Source organism: Schistocerca americana, chromosome 1 (assembly GCF_021461395.2).
Source record: "Schistocerca americana isolate TAMUIC-IGC-003095 chromosome 1, iqSchAmer2.1, whole genome shotgun sequence".
Lineage (NCBI taxonomy): Eukaryota > Metazoa > Arthropoda > Insecta > Orthoptera > Acrididae > Schistocerca > Schistocerca americana.
Genome location: NC_060119.1, coordinates 256,606,096 through 256,629,039, shown reverse-complemented (window position 1 = coordinate 256,629,039; position 22,944 = coordinate 256,606,096). Strand labels below are relative to the sequence as shown.

At 44.5% G+C, this 22,944-nt stretch overlaps 1 protein-coding gene across 5 annotated transcripts in view; it reads left to right on the top strand.

Moving 5' to 3' along the window:
• The window catches only part of LOC124563471 (inter-alpha-trypsin inhibitor heavy chain H4-like), a 213,317-nt gene that overhangs the window by 21,752 nt on the left and 168,621 nt on the right, over positions 1-22,944 (top strand). For all 5 annotated transcript variants that reach the window (XM_047130978.1, XM_047130977.1, XM_047130973.1 and 2 more), the window contains exons 3-5: positions 7,662-7,772; positions 9,609-9,747; positions 20,697-20,811. In XM_047130978.1, coding sequence (XP_046986934.1) covers positions 7,662-7,772; positions 9,609-9,747; positions 20,697-20,811 — 365 coding nt within the window. The remainder of the gene's footprint in view (positions 1-7,661; positions 7,773-9,608; positions 9,748-20,696; positions 20,812-22,944) is intronic.

Genomic DNA, 22,944 nt, shown 5'->3' with positions numbered 1-22,944 from the left:
AACACCAATATTCTAGCAAAGACTGAGTAGCAGTGTTACATGACAGTACATTACTCAAAAACTGGTACATGAGAAGAATAACTGGGGTTTGGAACTAGCTGTAGCACGTCATTCTACTAAAACGTCTTGACTGTGGTAATCTTCCGACCTGTATCGGTAGTGCTCTGTAAATTCAACCGATAACAACAACAGACAATTGAAGATTGGTAAATATTTGATTGCCACGTCCCCTTTCTACCAATTGCCCATTGTCGTGAGCCGGCAGTGTCGAGTACCACCGCCATGCAGAGCGAAAAGGCTGCGCTTTCGTCACACAGAACTGGGACTCCACGTGTGCTTACTGGTTCGGCACAGCACGCCACGACAGTCACGTCGTAACAGTTAAGTCACACATTGGCACCCTAGTGTCAGATCGTCAATGTTGGCTGTGTGCGGACACAAAACATTAGTGGGCCGAAGTCATTCGACTAGTCCCTACTCAGAACTGGGGAGACATGATTCAGGACGTTGTGAACAAATAATACGTTAGCATAATTGAAAGCATTTTCGATGGCCACAACGAAGTTTATTCTCGCTCACTGACAGATATCTCCCTTGCAGCATTATCAACGACTCCGAATGTGTCGTCAGTGCTTGTGATCAAATGGCTTCAGTTATGTCACCTCTCTCTCTCTCTCTCTCTCTCTCTCTCTCTCTCTCTCTCTCTCTCATTCACTCTCTCTCCCCCTCCCTTTCTCTCTCTCCATCCTTCCCTCCCTCTCTTTCTCTCTCTCTCTCTCTCTCTCTCTCTCTCTATCCCCCCCTCTCTCTCTCTTACACACACACACACACACACACACACACACACACACACACACACACACACACACACACACATACAAAAATGTACATAGTGGTATATATTGCTTTACTTTTTGCCTGGGGTAATCGGAAACGTTGTCCCAGAAACAATTAAAACGTTTCCGACCAGGTTTTTTGGTAGATTTTCCGTTGTTTGTCACGTAAATATCGGAGCTGACAATCCCGTTCCAGTTAGTCCCAATTGAGAAACCCGCTGCCCCACAACCAGCTCTCCTGGTAATTGACTGAAAAGTTCCGAGATTCTGTGATAGACCGGATCTAAAGATTAAACAATCGAAAGTGAGGAAAGAAGTCTCTTCGTTCATAAAATTAAGACGATTCTGATCCAAGGCGCCAGCCGCCGCCGTTCACAGACTCTACACACCCTAACTGCTTTCTCTCTGTCCTCGCCATTGCGAAAAAACGAAATTTATCTTTGACATGTGTACCAACTTAGCGCGTCTCTCTGAAAAGTTTATAGAAGTTTCACAAACATCTTTCTATGCGTTGTAAACATTCTCTAGCTTACATTACAACCAAATATTATACAAAACAACTAATTACATACAGCTGGAATACTGTGGAATACTGTGTGGTTATAATTAAAGTGCAGGTACTCACGGAGGTCCCATGTGGGCTGTAATTATCATATGGCAGCGACACTTGGTAGCTATACCAATACATTAATGAGGAACCGATTTATGGTGGAGAATTATTTCCAGTTTTGGCCACCAGGTTCAAATCTGGCGCTGCGCAATGTCTGTCTGACAATAGAACTTCCACACTGTTCCACACTGCCATTTGTCAAGCCATAACGTGAGTGAACAGTATGAGTATCGAGAAAAACGTGCCATGTTAATCTAAATCTTTGCCTGTATTGCAGTAATTACAGTGCTGCATTGAGAAAGTATCACCGACTGAAAGGTCTGAGGAGAGGCTCCATGTCATTAAATGATTTAAAGGAGCTGATAATGAAATTCGAATACGTGGGCGAGCTCGGTATGGCACCTGGAAGAGATTGGCGTCCTAGCCTGATGGAAATGATGTCCGAGGATGTAGTCGCCTTAGGAGAGAGCTAGTGCTCGTGCAGTTTCACAAGAATTGTCCATCCCGCGGTCAACAGAATGTAAAAGTTTTGCGGTCTGTTTTCTACTGGTACACGTACGAGATCCAGCAACAGAAACCTCAAATGGTTCAAATGGCTCTGAGCACTATGGGACTTAACAGACATGGTCATCAGTCCCCTAGAACTTAGAACTACTTAAACCTAACTAACCTAAGGACAGCACACAACACCCAGCCATCACGAGGCAGAGAAAATCCCTGACCCCGCCGGGAATCGAACCCGGGAACCCGGGCGTGGGATGCGAGAACAACAGAAACCTCATCGTCAACGTTCTGAATTTGCTCTTCGCTTACTGGCACTAATAGAAGTTGATGACATGTAGCCAGGCAATATTGCATAGAGCTAAAAAGCTCATTTTACTCTACAGAGTGCAGTGAATATACAAAACGACTGATTTTGGATTACTTTTAAACCATGTTTTGTGCATGAAGAGCAACTGCACTCTTCGTATGTGACTGTGTGTTGTGGGTTCACAAGCAACGTTATTCTCGGTCACTTCTTCTTTGAAGTGAAAACACTGAGAGAGACTGTCAGATGTATCTCTACGTCTGCACGTTATCGAATCCTCCCTGTACACCATTCCTGCTTTGAAGGAGTGCAACTGTGTAGAAACCAATGTTTTCATGCAAGATGGGGAATCACCTCATGTCACTTACTCAGTGGAAGATATGCTTAATGCAACCTTCCACCAAAGTGTTATCTCCAGAGATTTTCCACATGCACTGCCTCCAAGATCACCTGCTCCGAATCTATGTGACTTAAGGCTCCGAAGGTATCTGAAAGAACACGTTTACCAGGTACACATTCAGTCTACACCTGATTTGAAGGGTAGTATACAGGAACATGTTGCAGAGATTCGACTAGAACTGCTATGAGCAACAACTGACCACGTCGTTTTATGGGTGCAACATCTTGTCAATGTCTTTGGTATTCATATTGAACAAACTAACGCGAATTATTTGCAGACGAATAGAAAAACTAGTAGAAACCGACGCGGGGAAGATCAGTTTGAATTCCGTATAAATATTGGAACACGTGAGGCAATACTGACCCTATGACTTATCTTAGAAGTTAGATTAAGGAAAGGCAAACCTACGTTTCTAGAATTGTAGACTTAGAGAAAGCTTTTGACAATGTTGACTGGAATGCTCTCTTTAAAATTCTGAAGGTGGCTAGGGTAAAATACGAGGAGCGAAAGGCTATTTACAATTTGTAAAGAAGCCAGATGACAGTTATAAGAGTCAAGGGACACGAAAGGGAAGCAGTGGTTGGGAAGAGAGAGAGACAGGGTTGTAGCCTCTCTCCGATGTTATTCAATCTCTCTATTGAGCTAGGAGTGAAGGAAACAAAAGAAAAATTTGGAGTAGGTATTAAAATCCATGGAGAAGAAATAAAAACTTAGAGGTTCGCCGATGACATTGTAATTCTGTCAGAGACAGCAAAGGACTTGGAAGAGCAGTTGAACGGAATGGACAGTGTCTTGAAAGGAGGATATAAGATGAATATCAACAAAAGCAATACGAGGATAATGGAATGTAGTCGAATTAAGTCGCGTGATGCTGAGGGAATTAGATTAGGAAATGAGACACTTAAAGTAGTAAAGGAGTTTTGCTATTTGGGGAGCAAAATAACTGATGATGGTCGAAGTAGAGATGATATAAAATGTAGACTGGCAATTGCAAGGAAATTGTTTCTGAAGAAGAGAAATTTATTAGCATCGAGTATAGATTTAAGTGTCAGGATGCCGTTTCTGAAAGTATTTGTATGGAGTGTAGCCATGTATGGAAGTGAAACATGGACGATAAATAGTTTGGACAAGAAGAGAATAGAAGCATTTGAATTGTGGTGCTACAGAAGAATGCAGAAGATTAGATGGGTAGATCACATAACTAACGAGGAGGTACTGAATAGGATTGGGGAGAAGAGAAGTATGTGGCACAAGTTGACTAGAAGAAGGGATCGGTTGGAAGGACATGTTCTGAGGCATCAAGGGATCACCAATTTAGTATTGGAGGGCAGCGGGGAGGGTAAAAATCGTAGAGGGAGCCCAAGAGATGAATACACTAAGCAGATTCAGAAGGATGTAGGCTGCAGTAGTTACTGGGAGATGAAGAACTTGCACAGGATAGAGTAGCATGGAGAGCTGCATCAAATCAGTCTCAGGACAGAAGACCACAACAACAACACATTGAACAAACTGTTTAATCTGCAGTTAATAACAAAATCAACATTATGCCTTTCTCACTTGTTCGACCTTTTCTGCCCAGGTCACATTTCTAAAACATTACATATGGAAACCTTTCCATACGTCCTTCTTGCAATCACAATGCCAGATTTGGACCTGCTAGCCGAAGTTAGAACTATTTTTTTCCAACATAAATTAGTTACACATTAACAAGTTAGAATATCTGCCAAGTTTCGCTGTCATATGACAATTACATCCCAAACTGGACCTTTGTGAGTAACTGGACTTCGATTAAAACCGAATGGCACATACACAAATACATAAGGTTGAACAAAATTTTAAATTTAGTCTGATACAGAGGATAATGTTGTCCCAGAAATAATTTAAAACAGTTTCAATCTCATGGGCTGACACAGATTTCTGAGAAGTTTCTCCTGGTCATCAAGCAAATGCCAGAACTGGAAACCCACTGCTAAACACTTCCTATTGGGATTCTGCCGATTCCATTCACAGGCAGCTGGGATATTTGAGTGGAAAGAGCCAAGTTCTACAACATATAGCATTCGTCACATGAGCTGGGATTGAAAGATGTAAACAGACGTTGCATGGTATTGAATCCAGAGAATTATTATCTGCACCGATTACAAATTGAGTTGGTTAGTTTTACATACTACTCACTGATGTCATCTCATTGTTAATGGTACTGTATGTTGGTATGTATTTTAAGATGATTTAAGGTAGATCTCCTATTTACACTCCTGGAAATTGAAATAATAACACCGTGAATTCATTGTCCCAGGAAGGGGAAACTTTATTGACACATTCCTGGGGTCAGATGCATCACATGATCACACTGACAGAACCACAGGCACATAGACACAGGCAACAGAGCATGCACAATGTCGGCACTAGTACAGTGTATATCCACCTTTCGCAGCAATGCAGGCTGCTATTCTCCCATGGAGACGATCGTAGAGATGCTGGATGTAGTCCTGTGGAACGGCTTGCCATGCCATTTCCACCTGGCGCCTCAGTTGGACCAGCGTTCGTGCTGGACGTGCAGACCGCGTGAGACGACGCTTCATCCAGTCCCAAACATGCTCAATGGGGGACAGATCCGGAGATCTTGCTGGCCAGGGTAGTTGACTTACACCTTCTAGAGCACGTTGGGTGGCACGGGATACATGCGGACGTGCATTGTCCTGTTTGAACAGCAAGTTCCCTTGCCGGTTTAGGAATGGTAGAACGATGGGTTCGATGACGGTTTGGATGTACCGTGCAATATTCAGTGTCCCCTCGACGATCACCAGTGGTGTACGGCCAGTGTAGGAGATCGCTCCCCACACCATGATGCCGGGTGTTGGCCCTGTGTGCCTCGGTCGTATGCAGTCCTGATTGTGGCGCTCACCTGCACGGCGCCAAACACGCATACGACCATCATTGGCACCAAGGCAGAAGCGACTCTCATCGCTTAAGACGACACGTCTCCATTCGTCCCTCCATTCACGCCTGTCGCGACACCACTGGAGGCGGGCTGCACGATGTTGGGGCGTGAGCGGAAGACGGCCTAACGGTGTGCGGGACCGTAGCCCAGCTTCATGGAGACGGTTGCGAATGGTCCTCGCCGATACCCCAGGAGCAACAGTGTCCCTAATTTGCTGGGAAGTGGCGGTGCGGTCCCCTACGGCACTGCGTAGGATCCTACGGTCTTGGCGTGCATCCGTGCGTCGCTGCGGTCCGGTCCCAGGTCGACGGGCACGTGCACCTTCCGCCGACCACTGGCGACAACATCGATGTACTGTGGAGACCTCACGCCCCACGTGTTGAGCAATTCGGCGGTACGTCCACCCTGCCTCCCGCATGCCCACTATACGCCCTCGCTCAAAGTCCGTCAACTGCACATACGGTTCACGTCCACGCTGTCGCGGCATGCTACCAGTGTTAAAGACTGCGATGGAGCTCCGTATGCCACGGCAAACTGGCTGACACTGACGGCGGCGGTGCACAAATGCTGCGCAGCTAGCGCCATTCGACGGCCAACACCGCGGTTCCTGGTGTGTCCGCTGTGCCGTGCGTGTGATCATTGCTTGTACAGCCCTCTCGCAGTGTCCGGAGCAAGTATGGTGGGTCTGACACACCGGTGTCAATGTGTTCTTTTTTCCATTTCCAGGAGTATATATATATATATATATATATATATATGTGTGTGTGTGTGTGTGTCCAGGATCTCCTCCAAAACCCCTGGATCGCTTTCACCTAATTTGTCACACAAATAGCAGGCATCATGAGGGTCAGCACTATAGGGTTTATAACCTCCCACCTCCAATAGGAGTGCAGATGGGGCAAAAATGTATTTGTGCACCGCTTGGTGTATAGGTTGCCCTCCATAAAAGGTATATGATGTAGGTAGAGTATCAGCTCCCTGACCGACCTGCTTTGCAGACAGATGTCTGGGGCAAGAAACAGGGGAAGGAGGAGAAGGACAGAGAGGGAAGGAGAAGACAGACACAGAGTGTGGACGAGATGGCGGTCACAACAGAGACCGGGCAGAGGAGGTAAAGAGAGAAGGGTGAGGAAGGGACAGAGAGAGACAGGGGTGAGGAGGAGGGGTTGGGCAGAGGGAGGGGGAGGAGGAGATGCGAGGTTCAAGTCCTCCCTCGGGCTTGAGTGTGTGTGTGTGTGTGTGTGTGTGTGTTTGTCCTTAGGATAATTTAGGTTAAGTAGTATGTAAGCTTGGGGACTGATGACCTTAGCAGGTAAGTCCCATAAGATTTCACACACATTTGTACATTGGAGATGCGAATTGAGGGGGAGGAAGAGATAGAGAGAGGGGAAAGAGGATATAGACAGAAGGGTGAGGAGGATATGACAGAGAGAGAGGGAGGAGGAAATGATCAGAGAGAACAGAGAGAAAGGAAGGAGGCAATAGGCAGACAGAGGGAGGAGGAGAAGGTGAAGAGAGACTGATGGAGGTGGGAGGATGAGGTGGAAGAGTGACAGTGGAAGAGGTACAACCAGAGGGGGGGGGAGGGGGTGGAGGAGTCTTGTGCAATATTGTGTTGACTGCTTATGCTGGCGAAGGCACGAGGAAAAGGCTAGTTTATAATAAATTAAAAAGGAAACTTAACTGATGTACCAGTAATCACAAATTACTGTGTCATTACACAGTACATGAAGATAGGTTTTTTACCAGTGAATTGGTGGCCGAGCGGCTCTAGACGCTTCAGCCTGGAACCACGCGACCGCTACGGTGGCAGGTTCGAATCCTGTCTCGGGCATGGATGCTTGTGATGTCCGTAGGTTAGTTAGGTTTAAGTAGTTCTACGTTATAGGGGACTGATGACCTCAGATGTTAAGTCCCATAGTGCTCAGAGCCATTTGAACCAATGAAATGATATTTGTCATGGATGGTGCGCCGTTCTTCTATCAACAGAGATGATTGTTTCAACAGACATACCGGCTGCGAACTTTGTAAAATGGAAGTGAGTGACTTGATGACTGTTGTTGCAGAGAGATGGACAACGTGACATACGAGGCCTACGTGCGAGGCAAAGAGGAGGCCCGCCAGGAGTACGACGCCGCAGTGGCGGAAGGCCGTGGCGCGGCACACGTCGCTGTCAGGTGGGTATTCACACCAGTAGCAACGCCTCAGGAGCTGTGGCAATGCCAACAGGCAAATACAATATTTGCGTCTAACAATCAATCGCAGAAGTAATGCACTTCAATGTGAACTACGGAATTGTGGTAAGTGTGTGTGTGTGTGTGTGTGTGTGTGTGTGTGTGTGGTGTGTGTGTCCGTGTGTTTCAGTTAGTTTGTTAGTTATGTTTTTGTATATTCCGCGAATCATATTCACAACCACTAGCCGTGTTGTGGAAGTATCAGTATAGTCATAAAAAAGATACTTTTTCTCTGTAAAAAGATCTCTACATACGGGTCATTTACGTAACTACTTTTTTTTTAGTTCTACGACAAATTTTTATATCTGCAGCAAAGCTACAAAGATATGCTATATACCCAGAAATCAGTGTATGGAGTACAAGTAGTTGCCTAGTAGAAATGATTTCCAGTTCTTCAGAACTTTCATCATCTGTCGGCACCTTTAATTCACAAGGAACGTGGTCAAATAGTTTCATATTACCTCTAATACTTCACAAAAACTCTGTAAGATAGTAAATATATTGTAGTTAATATTCCTAATCGTCACACGCTTGCCTACATGAAGTACAGGGATGGCCATCAATTATTATCGTTATAACACGCTGATGAGCAGTGCATATTTTATATTTGCGTGTGAAACCGGTCGAGAACATTATTCCATATATGGAATGTAAGTTAACTTTCTAATATTTCAATCTCCAAAATCAATAATTACTGACATCAAGCATTTGATGTCTTGGATGTCTTGATGTCTTGGACAACCAGTTTCACCTTTCCCCCGTGCTGTATTTTTATTGATCATTTGCCAATTACACAAGTGAATGAACCGTGTTTTTTAAGTTAAGTAGTATACCAACTGTAGTGGACTAATCGATATCAATTTACTGCACCTTTTCTCTTGTTGCCGCCCCCAAGGGGCTCTGTTGTGATGCCCACATCATCAGGAAAGACACTTTTTCTCATTCTTCAGTGTAAGACGGATATTCATTAATACATAGCATGTACATGGGTGGTCTCAGAATTGAAATCTGTGGAACAAAAGAAGTAATTTTTGCTACTCAGTAGAACATTCATCAAGAGAGCTCCATGACCTATGTAACATGATTCATTGCTTCTTATCAATGAACAACTTACACATTGTACCTCGAAAGCTATAAACTTTTCAGTTCCTCCAACAAAAGATGCTACACTCAAATGGTTTAGACAGGTCACAAAAAACGCCGGTGTCGGAAATCTTCTCACTTAGATATTTTAGCATATGGTCACTGAAAAGGTAGATGTGATATTTAGTAGAGAGGCCCTTGTGAATCTAAATTGTGGCTGACAAAGGCTCTCGTATTTTCAGATGTGTTCATCTGTTCTTAAATGCATTGTCGTTTCAAAAACGGAAGTCAATAGTGAGACGAGTAGGGAGTAATTAATATCTGTCTTAGTATTTTCCTTAAAGTGAATTTTACAGTTTGTTTCGTGTGTGTGTGTGTGTGTGTGTGTGTGTGTGTGTGTGTGTGTGTGTATGTGAGTGTGTGTAATGCATTGACACGTGTTTGTAATTTTTATTGCCAGCCGCTGTGACCGAACGGTTCTAGGCGTTTCAGTCTGGAACCGCGCGACCGCTACGGTTTAAATTTAAAATTTAAATATTTCTACGTTCTAAGGGACTGATGACCTCAGATGCTAAGTCCCACAGTGCTCAGAGCCATTTGAACAATTTCTGATTTTTTGTAATTTTTATTCACAGTATTATAAATCTCTTACGCTAGTTCTATTGATTTGCATAATGTCGTCGTTGAATGTTGCAGCGCACGCGATTCCAACGTGGTGCACGTGTCCGTGAACGTTGAAGCGCAGAAAAAAGTAACCTTCAACCTGACGTACGAGGAGCTGCTGCAGAGGGAGATAGGCGCCTACAACCTGCGTATCAACATCAACCCTCGACAGGTACGTCCGCCAAGGTCTTACACAGTACCACTGCTACACCACGAGTGATCTTTGCTTCTGTCCTACATTCCTTGAAACCTCTGTTGTTGAACCAAGGATCACACAGATCCTAAGACACCGTAAGAGAGGGAAAAAAAAGACCGACTTCGAAGGCATGATCCGGATGCAAACCGATAGATGTAAAGGATACACAGTAGCATTTTGGTTGTGAAACGTACAGCTAGAATATTTCACCGTTTCAGTTTCACATCATTGGCGATCTGAAGAAAGATATGTGTGGACGTCTGTTTCAGTGGAACGAGGAACTGCAAGAGTGGTTGCGGTTGTGCATCCATCAGCGGCCGACCACGTTCTATGAAACAGGAATTGATTATCTCGTTTCCCAGTGGGATAAATCTCTCAACGCGTGTGGTGATTACTTTTGAATGCAACCATTCCATGGTCCCGCTTTGGCGGGTGTATGGTTTTGAGTATGCTTCATATGTAGCTATAGGTGAGACAGGTATAAGCAAAACGGATGCGACCTAAGACCGTAGCTTCTCTCGGACTGGAATGAAGTGACAATTTCAAAAAATTGGATGATTTGTTCAAGAGAAAGAGATTTACAAACTGAGCAAGTTAATAACGCGGTGGTCCTTCTCTGGCCCATAAGCAGGCAATTATTTTCGCCTTGGCATTGATTGACAGAGTTGTATGTCCTCCTGAGGGATATTGTGCGAAATTCTGTCCAAGGGGCTAGTTATATAGTTAAAGTCCAGAGATTATTGGGTGGGGGGTGGGGGAGGGGCTGTCCATAATACTCCAAACGTTCTCAATTGGCGAGAGTTTCAGAAAACTTTGCAGGCCATGGTAGGATTTGGCAAGCATGAACACAAGAAACAGAAACTTTCGTCATGTTCAAGTGTGCATTATCCTGCTGAAATGTAAACCCTGGATGACTCACCGTGAAGCAGCTGTAGTGTAAGGGTGCTGCAGATGTCAAACCAATGTCCTGCTATGAAATGAGATGGCACCGCAGACAATCACTCGTGGTTGTCGGACTGTATTGAGCCGAAATCAGTAACAACACAGAGCTATCTCTCTTTGTAGTTTAAAGGCGTTTGATAATTACCATCCGACCCATTCGTTTGTCTCCAATTCAAGAACATCTTTGTACAACCTCAGAAATACACCGGACTTTCAGAATCCCCCTCCAAATCGAGCCACGTAGGTGTTCCTGTCAACGATCATGCTGAAGCATTAGCTAGGGAACCTGAAACGTCCCCTTAGAAAAATTATACAGGACTGTGCTTAACCTGACACACAATATTTTTAGCGCAACGCAATCTGACTTTCAAAAATCCCTACAAAAGAATGGCCCTGACTAACATTAACCTATACATTTCACAAATCACTTACCTCACCAAAAATCTTCGTTACTCGAACTACTGCAAAACAGTGAGCGCCACTACTGCCAGCTAAATAAAAGATTCAAACTACGGAAGGCACTAAGTACTGATAGGCATAGTTAGGAAATGAAAGATTTTAGTAGAGAACAAACAATGTATTTACCTTAATAGTGTTGAAAAATCATAATATACATAACAGATCATGACATCAAGCTCCGCCATCTCTCTCGCCACATCCACCACTGCTGGCGGCTCACCTCCAACTGCGCAACGCTACGCGCTGTTAACAGCCCAGCTGCCCAACACTACAATGGCAGACAACAATGCAAACCAGCCACAGATTGCACACAGCACAGCCAGTGATTCTCACACAGAGCGCTACGTGGCGTTACCAATAAGAAAACCTAAACAGCCTACTTACAAACCTTACACATTAAACCAGCTGTCAATAAAAATCCCCCACGATGACTTGCGTGCTCTCTTAAGACGCCTTATCTTATAAAAAAAAAAATATGGAAGAAGAGTGTGTGGCGAACATCCTTTCGAAAACTACTGGTTCCATTCAAAAGTAATCACCACATGCGTTAAGAGGTTTCTCCCACTGGGAGACGAGACGATCAACTCTTGTTTCGTAGAAAGCGGGCGGCCGCTAACGGATCCACAACCGCAGTCACTCTTGCAGTTCCTCGTTCCACTGAAACCGACGTCCATAAGTATCTTTCTTCAGATTGGAGGAAGTCGTTATTAGCACAGTTACCACTGGGTGACTCTCTCACGCTAGAACTGACATCTTGATGAACTATACTGACGGAAAAAATTCGCAACACCAAGAAGGAATTGAGCGACATAACGTAAGTTGGTACGCGTTTTTCTACATCTGAAAGATAACGCCTACTCAGATTTCGAGCTAGTCGCATGAGAGAGGCGCTAGTAGCACCACTATGAGGATCCATATCATGCTTGCTTTAAGTACACGGTGTAAGGGGGTAATTACACTACTGGCCATTAAAATTGCTACACCAAAAAGAAATGCAGATGATAACTGGGTATTCATTAGATAAATACTAGAACTGACATGTGATTACATTTTCACGCAATTTGGGTGGATAGATCCTGAGAAATCAGGGCTAGGGCAGCAGTCGAACATTTTCTGTATCCAGAAAAGACCGTACAGGACCTGCATTATCCTGCTGAAATGCAGGGTTTCGCAGGGATCGAATGAAGCGTAGAACCACGGGTCGTAACACATCTGAAATGTAACGTCCACTGTTCAAACTGTCGTCAATGCGAACAAGAGGTGACCCAGACGTGTAACTATTGGCACCTCGTACCATCACGCCGGGTGATACGCCAGTATGGCGGTGACGAATACGCGCTTCCAATGTGCGCTCACCGCGATATCGCCAAACACGGAAGCGACAATCTTCATGCTTTGCCGTTAGTGCACCCAGGTTCGTCGTTGAGTACACCATCGTAACCGCAGCCATGGTCTCCGAGCTGATAGTCCATGCTCCTGCAAACGTCGTCGAACTGTTCGTGCAGATGGTTGTTGTCTTGCAAACGTCCCTATCTGTTGACTCAAGGATCGAGACGTGGCTGCACGATCCGTTACAGCCATGCGGATAAGATGCCTGTCATTTCGACTGTTAGTGATACGAGGCCGTTGGGATCCAGCACGACATTCCGTATTACCCTCCTGAAGCCACCGATTCCATATTCTGCTAACAGCCATTGGATCTCGACCAACGCGAGCAGCAATGTCGCAATACGATAACCGCAATCGCGATAGGCTACAATCCGACCTTTATCACAGTCGGAAACGGGATGGTACGCATCTCTCCTCCTTGCACGAGGCATCACAACAACGTTTCACCAGGCAACGCCGGTCAATTGCTGTTTGTGTATGAGAAATCGGTTGGAAACTTTCCTCATGTCAGCACGTTGTAGGTGTCGCCACCGTCGCCAACCTTGTGTGAATGCTCTGAAAAGTTAATCATTTGCGTATCATAGCATCTTCTTCCTGTCGGTCAAATTTCGCGTCTGTAGCACGTCATCCTGGTTGCGTAGCAATTTTAATGGCCAGTAGTGTACCTTTGGACGTGGTGAGTTGATTTTGGTCAAGAATGCCTTTAAGGCGACAAATGCCCCTTTATCAATGCCCCACCGAGTTTGAACGAGATTGTGAAACAGGGTTACACGAAGCTGGATGTTCCTTCTGAGTCTGAGGAGTAATACTTGGCAGAAATGTAGTCACTGTACATGATATGCTGGTAGCGGTGGTCACGAGAATGTACGGTCACAAGAAGACCGGACTCCGGACGGGCACGTGGCACTACAGAGAGGGACGACCATCGTGTTCGGTGTATGGCTCTGGCGCATTGTACTGCATCTGCAGCAGCAATTTGGGCAGCAGTTAGCTCAACAGTGATAGTGTTACAAATAGGTTACTGCAAAGACAGCTCCGAGCCAGGCGCCCTGTAACGTGTGTTTCAATGACACCAAACCAGCGACTCAAGCGAGAGCTTATTAGAGGACAGGGTGGAGATCTGTTGTTATGAAAGCTGGTTCAGCCTCGGTGTCAGTGATGGCTGCGTGTTTGTTAGAAGGAGACCAGTTGAGGGCCTGCAACCAACCTATCTGCGTGATAGACGCACTTGAGCTAAACCTAGAGTTATCGTCAGAGCAGGAACAGTCTCGTGATTCACACACCCTGACTCCGAATTTGTACGCCAGTCTGATAATTCTACCTGTCTTGTTGCCATTCATGAACAACATTCCAACAGGATAACGCTTGTTCACATACCGCTGTTGTAATCCAACATGCTGTATACAGGGTGTTACAAAAAGCTACGGCCGAACTTTCAGGAAACATTCCTCACACACAAAGAAAGAAAATATGTTAGGTGGACATGTGTCCGGAAACGCTTACTTTCCATGTTAGAGCTCATTTTATTACTTCAAATCACATTAATCATGGAATGGAAACACACAGCAACAGAACGTACCAGCGTGACTTCAATCACTTTGTTACAGGAAATTTTGAAAATGCCCTCCGTTAGCGAGGATAGATGCATCCACCCTCCGTCGCATAGAATCCCTGATGCGCTGAGGCAGCCCTGGAGAATGGCGTATTGCATCACAGCCATCCACAATACGAGCACGAAGAGTCCCTACATTTGGTACTGGGGTTGCGTAGACAAGAGCTTTCAAATGCCCCCATAAATGAAAGTCAAGAGGGTTGAGGTCAGGAGAGCGTGGAGGCCATGGAATTGGTCCGCCTCTGCCAATCCATCGGTCACCGAATCTGTTGTTGAGAAGCATACGAACACTTCGACTGAAATGTGCAGGAGCTCCATCGTGCTTGAACCACATGTTGTGTCGTACTTGTAAAGGCTCATGTTCTAGCAGCACAGGTATTAAATCATGATAACGTGCCCCATTGAGCGTAGGTGGAAGAACAAACTAAAATGAGCTCTAACATGGAAATTAAGCGTTTCCGGACACTTGTCCACTTAAAATCTTTTCTTTATTTGTGTGTGAGAAATGTTTCCTGAAAGTTTGGCCGTACCTTTTTGTAACACCCAGTAGAATGTCGACACGTTGCCTTGCCCTGGTCGATCAGCAGGTCTGTCTCTAGTGCTTATAAGACATCACTGGACAACACCTCCAGCGTCAACAATCTGGCCGTTACACCGGTTATTAATGTAGCAGCATTTAACATTTGCAATTGCTTATATCGCGCCTACATTAACCTGTGATCTTGCAGTGTTAATCACTCAAATATGTTACCTAGACAAGTGTATTCCCGAAATTTCATTAGTCTATATTAATTACCTCTGGTGTTGTTTTTTTTCTGTGAGTGTATTTATGCCACTAGTGCAAAGAAAATTCACGGCGCCGTTAATGGTGCTATTATTAATATTCGTTAAGTGGCTTAACATAAGTATCGTGACGTAGTTCGCGTTAAGGCCATTTCATATTATGTGACGTTGGTGCGTGTCTTTTCGGGATGCCCTATAAGTGTAGTGCGGTAGTGAAAGAAGTGACCTTTTGTGATGGATGAACATCACTGCCGCAGTATTTTAAAGATTTCGAATAGAAGAACAAGTCCATGTGGGGGAGATGACACGTGAATAGCTGCGAAACTAAACTGTTTCGCCACGGGATTCACACGATGGAGATACCGACACTAAGGCAAATATAACCATCGCTTCCTTACTAACCAACGTAGTTGTAGCAACTAGTTCCTTATACATAGGTACTATTCAAGAAAAACTTCGCTAACAGGAATGTGATGTATTTGCAGCATAGCTGAACTCAGCTCTTAACCATGCTTTAAAGTAGATCCTGTCGCCACTATTGTACCCACTTTTTCACATCCACTGCCACTTTGCATGTGTCAGGAAATCCTTGTCCGAGAAAATTATGTTTTATTAGGCTAAACGTTTGAGTTTGGTGCATGGCAAATCAAGGCTCCATGATGCATTTGCACATTGTTATAGTGAATTTATCGGTCTCTGATACTTGTGCACTTTCTAATGACCTAATGACAGCTCCAACCGATAGGATTGTCTCAGTGTACCACGCATTGTTATATGCTGCGAACACGTCTAAGAAATTTAAAAAGACTGGCACTCTTTTCATTAAAAAAATAAGCACCACGGCTTTCTCTGTTCATCGCTGACTTAAATTTCTCAGGCCATTGGTAAGAGGTGTCATACCATCAGCTGAATTAAACTCTGTCTCCCGGTTCATAAAAACACGTTCACTTTTCGTCTTCTGTCATTGACTTTGAATGTTTCATGCATATCAGAGAGGACTACAACCTGCTCTCCCTCAAGCTTCGTCAAAAACAAAGTGCCCACCTGCCCAGCCAGCTAGCCGCGCGGTCTAACGCGCTGCTTTCCGAGCGGGAAAGCATGCCGGTCCCCAACACGAATCCGCCTAGTGGATTAGTGTCGAAGTCGAGTGTGCCGGCCAGACTGTGAAGGAAGAGGTAACTAATATACATGGCGTCCACAATTTAAATTCTAGTTTCAAGACGCTGTAGAAAGAGAATCATCTCTCAGAATGACGTCAAATTGTATCAGTGTACGAGGGGGGGACCCAAAAGAAACCGGATTGTTGTCATAAAAAATTTATTGAAGATCCTTTTTACAAAATTATTTCAGTCACCATCAAAATCTCTCCATTACGTGCGATGCACTTGTCAAGTCTCTTTTCCCACTGTTGGAAGCGTGTTTGGAACTCTTCAAGTTTGATATTGTCCAGTGCCCTTTGCGAAGCTGTTTTTACCGCCTCCACATCATCATAACGCTCCCCTTTTAGCGTTTTTTTCATTCGTGCAAATAGGAAAAAGTCGCACGGGGCTAGGTCCGGCGAATACGGAGCGTGGGGAACGACAGTCCACCTCTGAGATGCCAAATAGTGGGTCACTCGTAAGGCCGTGTGTGCTGGAGCGTTGTCGTGATGCGGAAACCAGTCACCTGATACCTGATCGCCAAAGTTCCGGGCGTTTCCTCCTCACATCCTCTCGCAGACGCCTTAAAACATCCAAGTACAAATGCTGGTTAACAGTCTGGCCAGGGGGTACGAATTCCCGATGCACAATTGCACGAACATAAAAAAAGATAATGATCATCGTCTTCACGTTTGACCTCACTTGCCTTCCTTTTTTTGGTCTGGGAGAGTTGGGAGTCCTCCACTAACTTGACACTTGCTTGGTTTCTGGGTCATACCCGTAACACCAACTCTCATCCCCTGTAATGACTTTGTTCAAGAAGTTTGGATCACGTACAATCTCTGTTTTCAAGTCCTGACACACATTCATGCGGATGGTTTTCTGCTCCTGTGTGAGACGGCGCGGAACAAATTTAGCAGCAACACGTCTCATGTGCAAATCCTCACTCAAAATCCGCTGGAACGAGCTCCAACTGATTCCTGTCTCTGCTGAAATTTGGTCGATCGTTTGGTGACGATCCTCGTTGATCTTTTGGCGGACCTTTTCAATGTTCTCCTCATTTCGCGATGTTGAAGGGCGTCCATGAATGATCTTGGTCTTCAACATACATGTCACCACGTTTTAAGAGCCCAAACCACTCGAAAACCTGTGTGCGTCTCATAGCGTCCTCCTTGAAAGCTTCCTGAAGCATTTGGTGTGTGTCCGTTACAGTTTTATTTAAAGCAGGAAACAAAATTTCACACACACTCTTTGTTCTTTTAAAGTTGCCGTAACGACTTCGCAGAGGTAACCCGCCAACAGTCAGAGAAACACAATACCACACTTCCACGTTCAGCTCTACACTGACGCCGTCTGCACAGCTGTTTCATGAAGGTCTCCACTACACCATCTAGCGTGAGAACCCTGCACTACGTCTACGAGTGGCAGCGCCCACGGAGTCCGGTTTCTTTTGTGTCCCAACTCGTATTATTGGCGCAAGAAGAAAAGTCATGGAACAAAAAAAAATTAAAGAAATTTGTACTAACAGATGGCGCTGCGACCAACAGAGGCGTGGCACACGGATCTTCCTCAGTTTGCATCCGAGAAGCCCAACATGGCTGTCTCCGTGAAGGGTCCCGTGCTGCTGGTAAAGCTCTTTCGTAAGAACGATAACTGAGCGCCAGTGGCCCTGCGGAAGTTCCGAATGCAAGAGTATGAAAAAAGGCAGTTGTCGGATGTCTACAAAGGGTCTGAAGAAAATGATTACAAAACTAGAAAACACAGATTCTTTTGTAGTGCAACGTGGCAGAGGAAGGAATGTAGTTGAACCGATGTTTGTCGAAGATGTGACCACAGCACTGCAAGAGGGGTCGAGCGGTGGTGTGCAAACATGCACTACACGGGGCACTGACCGAAAGTCGGTCATGCCTGCGAGCAAAGTGCATAAAATCCTACGAAATATTCTGCAGTACTATCCATACAAAATCACCCATGTTCTGGAGTTGCTTCCTGTTGACCTACCAGCTAGACAAACATTCGTTCTGGAAATTCTTGTTCGCATGGGAGTGGGCAATGAACGGCCGTGGAATATTTTGCGGACAGACGAAGCCCATTTCCATGTAAATACGCAGAACTACAGAATTTGGGCAACGGAAAATCCGCACGCACATCAACCGGTACAGTTTCATTCTGCAAAGGTGACGGTGTGGTGTGTTTTGGGGGCATCGTGTATCGTACAGTCGTATAGTTTCGAGGAGATGAGTCCTGCCAGCCCTATTACCTGTACCATCATTGGTAAATGACCTGAGATTGTTTTGCGCACCAACATCATTCCAACCTTCCAACAGCGTGGATCTGTAGATACGATCATTTTTATGAAAGATGGCGCTCCTCCGCACACTACACAGTTATCGAAGCGGCTGCTGCAGAAGTATTTCGAAAATACTAGAGTTATCAGACATCATCCCCCTACAACCTGGACGTCCATGTCACCTGATCTGATCAGTGTGACTTATGGCTGTAAGGTTCTCTGAAAGACTCTGAGTTCACTGCTCCAATTACTTGCTGAACTGACGGCAAGCATTGCTCCACGCGTTTGGAACGTGACCCCCGTGACACTCCGGTCTGCTGTGGAAGATGCTGCTTCTCGATTTCGACCTGTGGTAGAAAACGGGTGATAGCATATTGAACATGTCTTGCACCTGTCTCACGAAATTATAATTCTATATCATTTTGCTTTTTATCCGGTTGTTGGCCTCTAATTAAAACCTATGTTTCCCATGCGACGTGGTACGACCTCGCCGTGGTGGATGGGCTTGCTTAACTAACCCAAAACACTGGCATCGTATTGCAGTCATCTGTCATTTGAAGCCGGCCCTATTTACGTTATGAGGCTTATGGCTAAATCTATTGGTACGATTTTCGTTATTTTTTCTTTGTTTCATTGATGTTTACCCCCTACGTCAATAATACGCAGTACTAGTTTGTGCCATTCTGATCAGTGGTTTTCTTTCTACAGGAACTTTGGTTATGTACACGCTGTATGAAAAATACTTACTAAATTTCTGTAGCCCTGTTTAACTCATACAACTCTTCTGTAATTAATACTGGTTTGGCATTTATTGGTTAGTCAGCCGATTAATTTATTTCGGTATTTAGTTTATTTGCCAACTTCTGAATAACTCCTTGATTTTCATTTCTTCATCTCACATGAATAGCGGATTCCAAGCAGAAGCGATGTGCCAGTCCGTGGCGGAATACAAGCGAATAACGATCGACAGCCACAGATAACTACAGAATATCTACAGTTTTACTGGTATGTGTAGTAACTTTGTGGAATAAGTTGTCTCCAGCAGCTGTTACTTCTTCCCGTCCTATTGGCCAAGTATTATTACAGAAAGATGTAAATCAGTACACGTCTTCATGCTCTGTCACACATGTTTCCTAGCGCTGCATGTGGTAATACTTATAGCAACAAATCCTATGCCCCAAAACATTCCTGAAACAATAACAAATACCCTTTCTCGCATTACATGAACATACAGGTTAATGAACTACAAATCATTGTTAAGACTGGAAGCCATACGAACCGATAAATAATCTACAAGTCTTACATTACATAGCTAATGGCAGAAGAAGATGGGAGTTGCTTCAAAGCATTTAATAAGCTGAGGAAATATCAGACTGCACAAGTTACTGTTGCATATTTCTTGCGATTGTCTGTTGTCTTTAGTGTTATCGTTTTCGACATCTTCCCCACCACTGAAGGTTCTTATTCATAATTAAAACTAGGGCCAAGATTATGTTGTTGATAGTGTGTGACGAAATAAGTAGCCAAAATAGTTATTGCCCCACACCGAGACAACCTCACCGTTATCCTTTCTCCCCTTTCCCCCCCCCCCCCCCCTCTCTCTCTCTCCCTCCCCCGTCTCTCTCACACGCGCACACTCATACATAGACAGAGATGTTGCCGTCAGGAAAGGGCATAAGTACAGATAAAAAGTAAAGATGAAAGGTTAACTCTCTTAGACGTCTGAGGCATTGGATGTGGTGCTCAAACTCGCATAGGACAGTGCTGTAATAGTGAAGAATATTGATCATGTTCTTCCCACAGGAACTACCTCGATATTTGCTTTTATTGGTGTAGGAAAGCCATGGAGAACTTAAGCCTAACGGTTTGGACCCAACCCCTCTCATAACCATATATGAGTGGAGTGTCTTAACTAGTGTAAAAGGAAATAGAGAGAAAAAGATGACACAGTAGATACTGAAGATTCTCATTACACTATCGTAGATCTGATTCACACGGGGACGAAGCAGGTAATAATGGCAGTGACAACAAAAGGTCTTACTGTCGCAGTGAAGAAAATATTATAAACGATTTTGCTTGCTCTTAGAGAAGCACCAGATTTTTCATAGACACAAACTGTCCATATTGTTGTAATACGCGCAGAGAACGTATGGTTGAGGACCCTGTTGGTGCGTAACTCGCCAATAAGTTACATCTGAAATTGCGTAATGTAAAACTTCGGCTGTAATCAGTTATTGTTTCAGCTTTACTGAGTAGCGGTCAGTGTTTTCCGGTGGATCTGAATGCGACTGCCAACTGTTATTTGTTGCAGCCCGTAGATGATCTGGCGGTGGAAGTGCGCATAGAAGAGCAGGCACCCCTGCGGCTGGTGGAGGTGCCCAGACTGCAGGAGACCAACGAGATCCTGGACACGCCGGACAATGCCAGTAAGTCGTCATTCGCGTCAAACGACCTAAAGTACAAGGCAAACGAGATCTTCTGCTACAAATTTGGGAGAGTGTTCAGGGAGATTTGACTTTGTGTTTTGATGTAAGTGATCTTGTTACCGAGCAGTTTAATAATTACTATCCTTCACTAGGCTCAACGTCTGAGGAATAATCATAGCTCCGGAGTCCCAGGTATTTACTATATTTCATGTTAACATGGCAATAGCTATGTGGAACATTATGTTCCAACCGTTTTCCGGCGCTGTACCGAACGTCAGCAGCACATAAAGTAAGGGAGACTAGGGCTAGTTGGTTGTTGTTGTTGTGGTCTTCAGTCCTGAGACTGGTTTGATGCAGCTCTCCATGTTACTCCATCCTGTGCAAGCTTCTTCATCTCCCAGTACTTACTGCAACCTACATCCTTCTGAATCTGCTTAGTGTATTCACATCTTGGTCTCCCTCTACGAGTTTTACCCTCCACGCTGCCCTCTAATGCTAAATTTGTGATCCCTTGATGCCTCAGAACATGTGCTACCAACCGGTCCCTTCTTCTTGTCAAGTTGTGCCACAAATTTAATTTAATTTTTTTTATTTTTTTTATTTTTATTTTTTTTTTTTTTTGCAAATATGGAGCCACTTCCTTTTCATAGTCTACATTCTTCAAAAAATAAAGTCCTCATGAAGATATAATATTTTAACAAACGTAAATTCTACTTAAGTGTATGAACAACAGTATGTATTTAAATGTATGAACTAAAACTGAATTCATCATGAAAAATAATTTTGTTTTTATTATTATAGCTATCAATATCTACAGTTATCCGAATAAAATTAGCTCAATGTTTTAAATAAGCCACGAGTGTGGGCGTAGGGCATCTCTTCATTTGAACAGATGGGTTCAATTTCCGCACAATTTTACTTTACCTTATCAAACTGAGCCATCCTCGTCTGTCCACTATCAGTTTTACCTTTTCTGGCCGTAGTGGACACGTGAATCTCGTTGCCATTTGTTTCGACATCTTTCCAGGGTGCTAGCGGACACGGTACTTCACCAAAAAGTCATTTGAGTGGTATTGCTGGTGATAAGGAAGTTCTTAATATTGTGGGATATCCGTTGATGGTCTTGTTCAGGGTGATCTGTTAGCATCTTTTTGCGGTTCTCCATGGTTCGTTGAAACTGTGGAGAACCCTCACCATAGTCTTGGTAGGAGTCTGAGGGTAAAACCTCTTCGCCACGGGGAGGTTCAGTCTCTGACTGTCAAGGAAGGACTATCTTACGTCACTTTCAGCATAGCTAATGTCTGACATGCTGTCATCAGAATACATAGAGGAAAAGTGAGATCGACGAGTTCTAGGAAGTCTTTTCTTCTTACACTTGTCAAATCTAGCCATGTCACCCTTCTTGATTGTTGATGGATTTTTCTTCTTTTTGACTTTTCCAGCAGTGATTCTGTCACTGATGGAACTGTGTGCTAGAACAGCAGTAAATCTTTTTCGGTCACGGTTGGGCTGCTTTCATGGCCCGCGCGAAAGGGAGATTTTTTAATGGAGTGACCAGTATTTATTCATTTTCAAAAAAAAATTGTTTCCTTTTTAATGAACAGTAATATAGTGTATGTCCGCTGCTCGTGGTCTCGCGGTAGCGTTCTCGCTTCCCGAGCATAGGGTCACGGGTTCGATTCCCGGCGGGTCAGGGATTTTCCCTGCCTCGAGATGACTGGGTGTTATTGTGTCGTCTTCATCATCATAATTCATCCCCATTACATTCGGAGGAAGGCAATGGCAAACCACCTCCACTAGGACCTTGTCTAGTAAGGCGGTGCGGGTCTCCCGCATCGTTCCCCTATGCTCTGTAAAGAAACATGGGACTTCATTTCATTTCAATATGGTGTGTAGTTGACGTAGGTTTGGAGAGCGAGTTGCCATTGCTATGCCAACTCACCCTATGCCTAAATGTAATCAGCAGCGAGCCAGGGTGTGAATCGGACGTTCAAAAGAAGTTATGATTCCCCTTGAAAATCGCAGATGGGGACGAAACGTTGATTTATAAGGTGACATTCATTCGACCACGGCATAACAGCCTGGAAAATTTCATTAATTGTAGAAGATTATATACACACATGCAACAACGGT